General features: G+C 39.7%; 1 protein-coding gene across 1 annotated transcript in view; it reads right to left on the bottom strand.

Annotated features, from left to right (window-relative positions):
- DSCAM (DS cell adhesion molecule) overlaps positions 1-13,576 on the bottom strand; it is a 621,576-nt gene that overhangs the window by 212,353 nt on the left and 395,647 nt on the right. The window contains exon 10 of the mRNA XM_055313369.1: positions 6,679-6,852. Within this exon, the coding sequence (XP_055169344.1) occupies positions 6,679-6,852 (174 nt within the window). The remainder of the gene's footprint in view (positions 1-6,678; positions 6,853-13,576) is intronic.

Genomic DNA, 13,576 nt, shown 5'->3' on the forward strand with positions numbered 1-13,576 from the left:
TAATAGCAACCTCATGAGTGAGGTATTTTCACTGTCTCTAGTCTACAGAGGCCTGGTGAGAGGATAAGTTGCTTGCTCTGGGTAACACAGCCGGGAAGGGATAGAGCCCAGGCATTGTGAGTCTGGAGCCTGACTGCGACCTGAGTTACATCATTTTCACTCATTTATGTCACATGTGGCATAGGACTGTAGTAAGAGTGCGATCATGAAGGGAAGGTAGTGCAATATCAAAACCTAGTCTTCAACAGAGCCCAGTCTGCTGCCTGATTTATGGTTATTTACCACTCCTTATCCCCTTGTATCCTCTCATTTCGTGCCTGATTTCTTCCAGTCCAGTGCTCTGGTGGGTGGGGCAGGTGGGTTACAAGGAAAACACAACAAGGACATCCAGGGTGTGATTTTCCAGAACAGTAGTTCTTGGCCTTCTTTGCATCATAGATCCCTTTGAGGATATCATGATGGCCAGTATTTTCTCTCAGAGAAAAAATATATTTTTGCACATGATATCAAGAACTCTCATGGGATAGCCACAGCCTACAGGAGCCCATGAGTCAAAGCTTGATCCAGAAGCTCCTGAATTAAAATATCAGGGAAAATAGCATTGGTGTAAGACTCACTCCATTATCTTGGTAGTTTAGGAAATAAAACAATTTCAGTTTAGTAATGCTCATATTCAAACTCTCCTTCCCCCTCTGTGTAAGAGCAAAACAGACAAAACCAACCTTCATCTTGTTCTTAGAGGAAAGGGTATCCTGTAAGAGGGACCATGAGGAGACCAAAAAGCCTCTGTGGGTCTGATTAAGGCCATCAAAGCTTCATGGAGCAGCAGCATGGGTCTGTGCTCCTTCCTTCTAGGTGTCTCACAGAACAGCCACCAGGACTAGAGGAGATTTTTATTGAGATAACTAGGTGTGGAGTAAAGGTTTGTGGGTCTCAGGAGCAGAGTATGAAGGCAGGAAGTCCTGACGGTTGAATTGAATATCTAGGGGTAGATTCTCAAAGGTGGTGGTAGATTGACAGATGCCATCTCCAACATATTCTCCCTGGAAATGGCAAGACTTGAGTGGCCTGAGATTCCATCCCATCACCAACAACTGTCCAGAAATGGCCAAGGTCCTGGGGCCTGACCAAAGCTGACAAGGCCTGTGTGCCTGAATCCTGGCTGCAAAGAGAGGTGGGCCTGGCACCCAGGGACCTGCCCAGGATGAGCCTGACTGAGGGAGGCCCGGAGACCACGGCCCCACTGGATCCTGTGGGTTGGTTCTGGGAGGCAGGGGTGTTCACTGGATTCTGAGAGTACCACCTCTCCAGGGACATTCCTACTCCTGTTTGATAAGGGGTGCTCTTTTCATACTGTATGCAGTGACAGAAGAGGAGCTGCCTATGCACTGGGGCCTCTGATCCATTTGGAATTCAGTGTTCCTGGGAGCACACAGGCCTGGAGGCAGAAGGCTGTGAGGGGAGGGTGTAATTTTGGCACCTGGGAGAAACATTAGGGATGACAGCTCATCGTTTGAGAGACCTAGCGGTTAAGGGCAGCTCTTTTCTTATCACAATGACCAGATGCCCCAGAACCCCCATGGTCTGGGTATGGAGGGAAGAGGCTCTGTAGCCCCTGGTGGCCCTGGGGAGGGGGCTGCAGTGTTGTCCCAGAGGCCAAATAAGATAAAAAATAGAGCTTGGTCTCTGTCTTTTCTGCCAAAGTCTTTAACAACCTCTGAGGTTTTGAGTCTCTATTCCAGGGATGAGTTTTGGTAAAAGCTAAACTACAATTGAGATAATATTCATATATGAGTGAAATCATATGGTAATTGTCTTTCTCTGATTGATTTATTTCACTTAGCATAACACTCTCCAGTTCCATCCATGTCAATGCAAATGGTAGGTATTCATCCTTTCTGATGGCTGAGGAATATTCTATCATATGAAGAATCAGAAGCAGCAAGACCAACAAAATCAAAAGGATTTGCTCTGGTTATTTTCCTATCCCACTGATTGCTGCCCCTGATCACTCATCCCAACTTGATTGCCTCAGTCTGCCCACAGACTCCTCACATCTGATTTTGAAGAGGTGTGTGTGTGTGTGTGTGTGTGTGTGTGTTGGGAGACTTCACTGTCCAATCGCTCTACTATTGCAAGAGGCTCAGCCCACAATAGATGGTTCCCTGCATCTCCAGTGAGCCCCCAACAGCATGCCCAGTTGAGAGAGTTCAGGTCTTTAAAATGTGTATAAAACCCAGCACCAGCCATCCTGGGAATCCAGATCCCTCACCTGAGAACCTGCATTCATTTCCTGACATCACTTAATCAGGCAAAGTTCTCTCCTATTAAATTCAGAAATATTTGCTGCCCACTTTTTTATATGACTTACAGAAATGAGAGAATTATCATATTTTTATTTAAAGCCACGAAATTTCCTTTCTATCAAAATATTTTTCTTTCAGTTTGAAATATCTATCTATCTATCTATCTATCTATCTATCTATCTATCTATCTATCTATCATGGATTTGTAAACAAGTGGAGTTAGGAAAAAGATGCTGGCTGTCTGAGTTTCCGAAGGCGCCACTCCCATGGATCAATATCACATGGACAGTGAAACTACTTCCCCCTGGATCTTGGAAGTCATATTTCCTCTTCTTTCTTCTGACCCTACAAACTTTTTAATTTTCTCCTTCAGAGTGATTTTTTGGAAATACTCCAGCACACACCACCATCAGCACCTTTGATTTCTTTTTCTCTCCAAACAACGGGATCACCTATTATTTGTATGTACTGGAATAGACACATATACAGAGTGCTTTCCGTTTTATGGTGAATCTTCACAGATTTTGTCCCATTTAATTTTCTTCCCCCGAGGAAGGTGTGATTCTTCCTATTTTGCAGGTTCAGAGAAGTAAAGCATTTTGTCCCAGATCGCTAATGAGAAGTGGAAAACCAGAAGAACCAGGCTGCTGTGGGGTGCAACCCCAGGAGTCTTTTCACCAAACCCTGGGCTCCCTGTTGATTATACTGTGCTTCATTCTTTACCCCCATGTCCATCTCACATAGGCTTTGATGAATTTACTATTTTTGACCCAGAACTTAGGGTTCCCTGCTTTTCCCCAATGGGGTTTTCAGTTAGGGGCTACTGCGTGAGGGTAGTCAAAATAGTGATTACCACCTCAAAGTAGACTTGCTACCAGTTTTATGTAATAAATTCCAACAATACTGAGAAATTCTTTAGTGTTTGAAAGATTGTAATCAACTGTTTGGGGAAAAGGGGGGAGGAAACTTTGTCTTTTATTTAGTGATCCCATGCAATGGTTTTCCCGGGGGTTGGCCAGTGGTGTCCCTTGGAATAGATAGTTTTAGTTCATTTGGGATGATTTTTCCATGTTTATAGAGAATTCTGTGTGTGTGTGTGTGTTCATGAGTGTGGGTATATGCCATATTTAGGGCCTTATTAAGAGATTAAAATAAAGGGTGCCTGCGTGGCTCATTGGTTAAGCATCTAACTCTTGATTTTGGCTCAGGTCATGATTTCAGGGTCGTGGGATCCAGCCCCTGCATCAGGCTCCATGCTGGGTGTGGACCCTACTTAAGATTCTCTCTCTCCCTCTCCCTCTCCCTCTGCTGTCACTCATTCTCTCTCTCTCTCAAAAAAAAAAAAAAGGAAGAGAGAGAGAGAAGAGAGATTGATTAAAATACAAGATAATGGGATGATGGTTCTTCCACTTCTTCTACCTGAAAGGCATCTGGGTTTGGTGTGTACACACTGTAAATTGACATGAGCATGTGGATGTGTGTCTGTGTTTTAGTGCGCCCCTTCTCTCATCTATAGACGTAACAATAAAACACTAAAGAAAGTGCCTGATGAAAGTCTGGTTACTGTCAGATGAGAAGAGCCCAGAACCTGCCTTGCTGTGGTACCAGGTATAATCTTGCTCCCATTCAGAGGGGCATTAAATCATCCGGGTATGCTCTATGCTTTAACTTCCTTCCTATTTTCTTAGTAAAATAGCTGTACACCAAGTAGGAGATCTCCCATTACTATTTGTGCTGCCTCCATGCATCCACTTTAACCCATTTAATGGTCTGGTCGAACAAATACAGGCAAAAAAGCAAAGTCATTCCCCTGTTTACTGCTATTGTTTGAATGGTATCATTTGAGAGATAGACCTATTTACCATATATCTCCTGTCTTTGTGCTTCTATATCTCTGTCTCAAATCTTTTTTTTTCCCCAGAATTTAAATATTATGATTTTTTAAAAGGCTAAAAATACCAGGGATTTGACACTGAACTAATTGTAAAAGTACCAAGGGTTATTAAAAATTGGTAAAATTGACTCTTCTATAAATGCCCATCTCTGCTAATAGATGGTATGGTTTGAGGGAATCTAAAATTGGCCAACTCTAAGAACCATTTCCCTTTGATGTGTGCTCACTTTAACCATTTCCCTATCTAACTTCCTCCTCCATGTATGAGGTACAACATTCAGACAAAATTACCAACAGGTAAACAGCCTTGGAAGTTTTATTTTTATGTATGTAGGTACGTAGCTATTTTAAGTAGGGTCCATGCACAGAGTGGAGCCCAATACAGGGCTTGAACTCATGACCCTGAGATCAAGACCTAAGCTGAGAGAGTCAGATGCTTCACTGGTTGCACATCCACGTGCCCTGCCTTTTATTTTGGTTTCTTCTATCTGCTCTCTGTTCCCTCTCCCTCATGCTCCTGTATTTACCCTCAGGGACTGTACCTATTGAAATCCACTGTATCCTCTAGGACTGTGTTTTCACTCTTCAGTCTCTGCTCTTATACACAAACATAAATCACACATTTGTCTGTGCACCTTAGTGTTCTGTACTTTTTTCTAGTGGATTCTACTAGATAGGAGTTGTACACACTCATTCCTGATCATCCCACAAGAAAGGAAGTTCACTAAGGGCAGAGAGACATCTTTGTGGTCCCCCTCCATGCTCTACTAGTAGCACTAAGAGTGTGGGGAGAGGAAATATAGGGAAAGTCAGCTTCTGCACTTTTTTAAATTCCACCCACTTGTAAAGGATTTTTTCCCATGAAGCTTTCCTTAATCCCTTCAAAATGACAGTTCTATCTTCCTCTGAAAGGCACATCTATGGCACATATTATATTATTTTCCATTTTGCATTAATATTAGTAAGCTCTATATTCTTCCTTCTTATCTCCTCTTCCAAAACCTAAGCTCTTTCATTCATGAGGGTAAAGCCCATGGATGATGTTTTTACATCCTTTATAGGGCCTTGAATCTATTAGAGCACACCAAGGTACTTATGGAATGGAAGGATTTTTATAATTTTAAAATATATCAAAGTTACAAAAATATAATCAAATTTATAAATCAAATAAATTGGATTAAATATAATCAAATTAAAAAATAGATTTACTGGGGGAAAGATGGATCAATATTGGTTACCATTGGCTCTCACCTCTTGATTTCCCTTAATATTTCATTAATTTGTTATTCTTTAAATTACTATTTCAACTCTGGACTTAAATAGTATGATAATTTGTCTTTAGATTCTTGCAAATCAGTTCCTCCAGACTATAAAATTTAGAAGTCAAATTTATGAGCTGGATATCTATGAAACATATTTTAAACCAACCCTATTTCAGAACTATGATTTTTTTCATGATGTAAAAGTATAGCAGATAAATAGCTTGATGTTTTCATTGTTATGTTGGAAATAATGGATTAACTAGAATAAATCCTTAGTAAAATAGAATAGATACTAATCTTTGTGCAGCCAGCTTAAATCTCTCTCTCTCTCTCTCTCTCTTTCACACACACACACACACACACACACACACACACCTATACACACTGAGTTTCACTTTTAAATTCAATACCCCTAAAAAGTGAAATGGTAGAGGTCCTTTCCAGCCTATCAATAATACAATTAAAATAAAAAAGAGAAAGGTTGATCAAAGCCTTGTCAGGAAGAAATCACAATTTTTCCAACAAAATTATATACATGGACAAAGACAAGTCATTCACTGTAAACTAGATGCACAGCCATTTGCTAAAAAGCAGTACTCAGTAAAAGTTGGCCCACTCTATGTCCTTTCTTTGGTGGTTCAGTTCCCAACGTATAAAAATAATTTCATTATATGTTGCCCTCTCCTACAAAATGGGTAACATGGACCCTAGGTATAGAGTTACATATTTCTGTTTTATTGTAGTTATGTTTCTTTGGTAATAAGGTTTCCGGTTGCTTGATTTCATAAGGATCTTTAAAAGGAAACCTACGGACAAGCCAGCTTGCAAATAATAAAATGCATGGAAACAGACCTTGGGAAAGAGCACATTTGAGAACACATGTTAGGCTTTTCCACAATAAAAACAGAGCAGGAATACGGGTGCTAAAGGCAGAGGCCCACTCACCTGCTAGGTTGCCCAGAGCCTGTACCTGACCATAGGAACCAAAAGAGGAGGAGCACGTGGCCCCAGATATTGGGACACAAGGTCAGGCTATTGCAACTGGCTGGATTTTTGCCCTCACCTTCAGCTGTGTTCCTGGGAGAGCAAAACCTCAAACCTCAGCTATAGCGAACCAATGTTTTGTTTTGTTTTTAAACAAGTGTGTATGGAGACAATTGCAAGTTTAAGCACAAAAAGACCTATTTAGGTAAAACAAAGCATTCTTCTTCCTTACTTTTCACCGTGAGGTACATGGACTTGCTGACGTCCGCGCCCACATCGTTGCTGACCTTGCACAGGTAGTAGCCGCTGTCTTCCTCCACGACATGCTTGATCAACAAGGACCCGTTGCTCAGGACCTGAATTCGGCCATTGAGGGCAATTGGTTGGAACTGGGGAACCCCAGCACCTGGAGTACAATAGAAAGGAGGGAGAATTATGCAATGTGAGCAAATATGGGGAGACGGTGAGGTCAAGTTCACCAGACTAGTAAAGAGAAAGGAGGGGTATTTAGCAAACAGAGGGTTATCATGAGATCCACCAATTTTTTTTCCAATGTGGAAATTCCTGTTTACAGAGAAATACATTTACTTCAAATGTACTATTTCAAACCTGAGAGAAAGAGTAAGAGACCTTATAGGTAGTTTCTACATAAAAAGCCAAGTGTGATGAGTGTTAAGTAGCTGATAAATTATTCAAAGGCATCGCTGTGGAATGAGCACAGAAGCAGATGTCTCTCCTGAGACTAAATAGAAGCCTTGTGTCCTCAGGGAATTAATATGAATGTAAACAAGGAGTGCTCCAGGGACACAGCATTTGAAGACTTCACTTGCTGCACACACCTGAGTCTACAGGAGAATATAAGTATTGCAGGTTTCTCTTCTAAGCACAGGCATATATTTCAGTCTAGAAACGCATGCATGTTAATATCATTTAGAGTTATTTAAATAAATAAGTCAGGTCAGGCCATTAAGATAGCACAGATTTTAAACATCACTTTCCTCTGAGTATTGCACTCAAGGTGATAATTCTGTGGTCATACATGTGACATGACTCATAGGGGAGATTCTTATGAAACTAAATCTTTTAGAAATAATGAAAAGTAGGACTATGGTCTGGGAAGAGTTCAGGGAAGATGATGGTTTCAATTTACTTATTATGTTGCTTGCCCCTGTGTGAGGGGCATTGGGTGGTACTAGGAGGACATGATCCAAGCCTTGAAGAGCTCACAGAACCTCTCTATTTTGTGACCTGAGTGTGAGGATTTGGGGAGAGGGTGCAGGTCTGGGGACCAATTCTATCTTCCTGGAGAAAACCCATAACATGAGCCAGGCATGTACTCTAGAAATGGCATGCTGGTCTCTATGGCCCCAGATCCTGCATGGAAGCTAAGCACGTGCCTTATCACCATATTCCTCATGCAGGAAACTTAAGACTTCACATCTGGGGACAGAAGAAGGAGACACTTCCTCCTGCTGTCTCTACACCAAACTGACCACTTACCTATTGGTATGTCTCAGTTCACAGTGGCAGAGACTATGGCTGTGACTTCCTTTCCCTCATTTCTACACCAGGAACCCCAGCCCCAACAAAGAGTCAGGGGAATTTATAATGTATCAAGGGGACATTTTTTTTCACTAAATAAGGACAAGTAGAATCCCTATGACAGGTGGTTTCTATTAAAACAGAACTGCTACAGAGGACATATGAAAACTTGAATTAAAAAAAAAAAGAGTTCCACTACTGCTAAGTATAGAGAAAGACACAAAAGAATGTCACGTCCATTCTAACAACAAAGAAGAGAGCCTTTAATCTACAAAATCATTCTTTGAAGAACACAGAAAATTGAAGTCACTGGTGACTAGGTCAACTCAACTCTTGCAAAGAGTTAAAAGCCCTGCAAGGAGATGTGGAGTACATAAAAAATTCCATCTTTGGCATAAAACAGACAAGAAGTAAAGAACTGAAAATAAACATAACCTGCCACAATCTCTACTTTTCTTTCATGCACCAGTGCCAGAATTCAATAAAATATTAAGAGACACACAAAAAAAAAGCAAGAAAGAAGGACCAGAGAAAAAAGTATCAACAGAACTTTGGCATGGAGCTCTCAGGCAGGGACTTTATAATATAATAATTATGATTAACATCCATAAACAGGTGAAGGTTCAGAAAGAATCTTAAAACTATAAAAGAGGCAGAGTGATAAAAACAAACAAACAAAAAAACCCCACAATATTAGATGTGAAGAAATGCTTAAACAAGCTAATTGGGAAAAAATAATGAATTTGAAGCTAGGTGGATGGAAAACATACAAAGTTCAAGAAAAAGTGCAAAAGGGTGAAAAATACAAAATGGATTGTCCTGCAGTTCTGAAAGTATATCAAATGCTCTAACATTGAGAATTATAGTTTCAAAAAGAGAAGAAAGGAGCAAAAGAAAGAAAACTTGAAATACAGAGGACTTGAATACCACTATTAATCGATTTGACTTGACCGACATTTACAGAACTCTGCATCCCACAACAGCGTAATGCATACTGGTTTTGAGGGGACATTTGACACTTATCAAAATAGATGATATTGTTAGTCATAATACAAATCTCAGTAGATGTTATGAGATAAAAATAAAACATGTTATGTTCTACTTTCATAGCAAAACTAAAATTGAAACCAATAACAAATATATATGGAAAAAAAACAAATATTTGAAAATCAAACAACACATTTGTAAATAACTCATGAGTCAAAGAAGAAATTACCAAGTAATTAGAAAAATACATATATTTTGAGTTGAAAAATTATAAAAATACCATAACAAAATTTGTGGTATGTAGCTAAAAGCAATACTTAGATGGAAGATGTAGTATTAAATTATTGTATTAGAAAAGGAAGGAGATCACAAATCAACTATCTAAGCATCCACCTTACGTTATTCTGAGAAGGGCAAGGAAAACCCAAAGTGAGGAGGAAGAAAATAGTAAAGAGGAAAATTGAAATTGGTGAAATACAAAACAGAAAAACAATAGAGAAAATCAATAAAACCAAAAGTCAGTTCTTTGAAAAAAAAATAATAAGTGAGCTTCCAGCTGGACAACTGATGAAGCAAAGACACAAGTTACAAATAACCATAATGAAAGAGGCCATCACTACAGCACCTACTTGAATTAAAAGGATGATAGTAGCATATCAGAAATAACTTTGTGCTGGTGAATTTGATAAATTAAACAGATACATTTCTTGAAAGACACAAACTATCAAAGAGCACTCAATAAAAAGTGGGTAAAGTTAATAGTTCTATATCTACAAATAAATTTAACTTATAGTTAAAAGCCTTCCACAAATAACACCCAAAGTCCTGGCAGCTTTGCTAGTAAATATTACCTAACACTTAGAGAAGAAATACAACCAATTTTACACAAACTCTTACAGAAAATATAAAATCACTTTACAACTGACTTTATGAGGCAAGCATCCTCTTGGTACCAAAGTCAGACAAAAACCTTATGAGAAAAGAGAACTACAGACCAATATTCCTAATGAGCACAGACATAAATATCCTTAGCCAACCATTACCAAATCAGATATATCAACATACACACAATAATGTATCAACCAAATGAGATTTACTACAGGAATGTAAGGTTGGTTTAAATTCAGAAATTAGTAGAAGTTGAGGAAGACACAAAGAGATGGAAAAATATTCCATGCTCATGGATTAGCAGAATTAATATTGTGAAAATGTCAATGTTACCCAGGGCAATTTACACGTTTAATGCAATCCCTATCAAAATACCATGGACTTTCTTCAGAGACTTAGAACAAATTATTTTAAGATTTGTGTGGAATCAGAAAAGACCCCGAATAGCCAGGGGAATTTTTAAAAAGAAAACCAGAGCATTTTTTCATGTGCATGTTGGCCATGTCTATGTCTTCCTCTGTGAGATTTCTCTTCATGTCCTTTGCCCATTTCATGATTGGATTGTTTGTTTCTTTGCTGTTGAGTTTAATAAGTTCTTTATAGATTTTGGAAACTAGCCCTTTATCTGATATGTTATTTGCAAATATCTTCTCCCATTCTGTGAAGAGAAATCTCACAGAGGAAGACATAGACATGGCCAACATGCACATGAGAAAATGCTCTGCATCACTTGCCATCAGGGAAATACAAATCAAAACCACAATGAGATACCACCTCACACCAGTGAGAATGAGGAAAATTAACAAGGCAGGAAACAACAAATGTTGGAGAGGATGCAGAGAAAAGGGAACCCTCTTACACTGTTGGTGGGAATGTGAACTGGTGCAGCCACTCTGGAAAACTGTGTGGAGGTTCCTCAAAGAGTTAAAAATAGACCTGCCCTACGACCCAGCAATTGCACTGTTGGGAATTTACCCCAGAGATTCAGATGCAATGAAATGCCGGGACACCTGCACCCCGATGTTTCTAGCAGCCATGTCCACAATAGCCAAACTGTGGAAGGAGCCTCGGTGTCCATCGAAAGATGAATGGATAAAGAAGATGTGGTCTATGTATACAGTGGAATATTCCTCAGCCATTAGAAACGACAAATACCCACCATTTGCTTCGACGTGGATGGAACTGGAGGGTATTGTGCTGAGTGAAGTAAGTCAATTGGAGAAGGACAAACAGTATATGTTCTCATTCATTTGGGGAATATGAATAATAGTGAAAGGGAATATAAGGGAAGGGAGAAGAAATGTGTGGGAAATATCAGAAAGGGAGACAGAACATGAGGACTCCTAACTCTGGGAAACGAACTAGGGGTGGTGGAGGGGGAGGAGGGCGGGGGGTGGGGGTGAATGGGTAACGGGCACTGAGGGGGACACTTGACGGGATGGGCACTGGGTGTTATTCTGTATGTTGGTAAATTGAACACCAATAAAAATTAATTAAAAAAAAAGAAAACCATATCTGGGGGCATCAAAATGCTAGATTTCAGGTTGTACTACAAAGCTGTGGTCATCAAGACAGTGTGGTACTGGCACAAAAGCAGACACATAGATCAATGTAACAGAATAGAGAACCCAGAAGTGGACCCTCAACTTTATGGTCAACTAATATTCGATAAAGGAGGAAAGACTATCCACTGGAAGAAAGACAGTCTCTTCAATAGATGGTGCTGGGAAAATTGGACATCCACATGCAGAAGAATGAAACTAGACCACTCTCTTGCACCATACACAAAGATAAACTCAAAATGGATGAAAGATCTAAATGTGAGACAAGACTCCATCAAAATCCTAGAGGAGAACACAGGCAACACCCTTTTTGAACTCAGCCACAGTAACTTCTTGCAAGATACATCCACGAAGGCAAGAGAAACAAAAGCAAAAATGAACTATTGGGACTTCATCAAGATAAGAAGCTTTTGCACAGCAAAGGATACGGTCAACAAAACTCAAAGACAACCTACAGAATGGGAGAAGATATTTGCAAATGACCTATCAGATAAAGGGCTAGTTTCCAAGATCTGTAAAGAACTTATTAAACTCAACAGCAAAGAAACAAACAATCCAATCATGAAAAGGGCAAAAGACATGAAGAGAAATCTCACAGAGGAAGACATAGACATGGCCAACATGCACATGAGAAAATGCTCTGCATCACTTGCCATCAGGGAAATACAATTTAAAACCACAGTGAGATACCACCTCACACCAGTGAGAATGGGGAAAATTAACAAGGCAGGAAACCACAAATATTGGAGAGGATGCGGAGAAAGGGGAACACTCCTGCACTGTTGGTGGGAATGTGAACTGGTGGAGCCACTCTGGAAAACTTGTGGAGGTTCCTCAAAGAGTTAAAAATAGACCTGCCCTACGACCCAGCAATTGCACTGTTGGGGATTTACCCCAAAGATTCAGATGCAATGAAACACCAGGACACCTGCACCCCGATGTTTCTAGCAGCAATGTCCACAATAGCCAAACTGTGGAAGGAGCCTCGGTGTCCATCAAAAGATGAATGGATAAAGAAGATGTGGTCTATGTATACAATGGAATATTCCTCAGCCATTAGAAACGACAAATACCCACCATTTGCTTCAACGTGGATGGACCTGGAGGGTATTGCGCTGAGTGAAGTAAGTCAATCAGAGAAGGACAAACAGTGTATGTTCTCATTCATTTGGGGAATATAAATAATAGTGAAAGGGAATATAAGGGAAGGGAGAAAAAATGAGTGGGAAATATCAGAAAGGGAGACAGAACATGAAGACTCCTAACTCTGGGAAACGAACTAGGGGTGATGGAAGGGGAGGAGGGCGGGGGGTGGGGGTGAATGGGTGACGGGCACTGAGGGGGGCACTTGACGGGATGAGCAGTGGGTGTTATTCTGTATGTTGGCAAATTGAACACCAATAAAAAATAAATTTATTATTAAAAAAAGAAATTAATCAATGAAACTCACTATATCAACAGATCAAAAAAGATATACAATGTCACCAATTGAATACATAAAATTGTTTTTTACAGAATTCAACATCATAATAAAATCTCATAGCAAACTAGAAAGAGGATGAATTAACCTGATAAAAAGTTTCTACAGAAAACTTGTAATGAAATCATCCATAATCTAAAAGAACCTACAAATAATTGCTAGAATCATAGTGAGCTTAGCAAAGTCATGGGATATATCAATATACACAATTCAAAATTAATTTTATTTATACTTATATTAGTAACAAGCAGTCGGAAACTGAAATAAAAAATAATACATTTGCATAAAAGATTAAGTGTTTAGAGATTCATTTGAAATGGTATGTATAAGACTGGCCCACTAAGGATTACAAATGTTCTTGCCAACAGTATATTTTTTAAAGATTTTATTTATTCATTTATGAGAGACACACAGAGAGAGGCAGAGACACAGGCAAAGAGAGAAGCAGGCTCCATCAAGGAGCCTGATGTGGGACTGGAATCCTGGGAATCCAGGATCATGCCCTGAGTCATAGGCAGCTCAACAGCTGAGCCATCCAGGCATCCCATTGCCAACAATATTTTTAATTTAAATTCAAATAGACAACATAGAGTACATCATTCATTTCAGATGTAGTGTTCAATAATTTTCTCAGTTGCCTATAATACCCAGTGCTCATCCCATCACATGCC

The sequence above is a fragment of the Nyctereutes procyonoides genome, unplaced genomic scaffold (assembly GCF_905146905.1).
Source record: "Nyctereutes procyonoides isolate TBG_1078 unplaced genomic scaffold, NYPRO_anot_genome, whole genome shotgun sequence".
Taxonomy (NCBI): domain Eukaryota; kingdom Metazoa; phylum Chordata; class Mammalia; order Carnivora; family Canidae; genus Nyctereutes; species Nyctereutes procyonoides.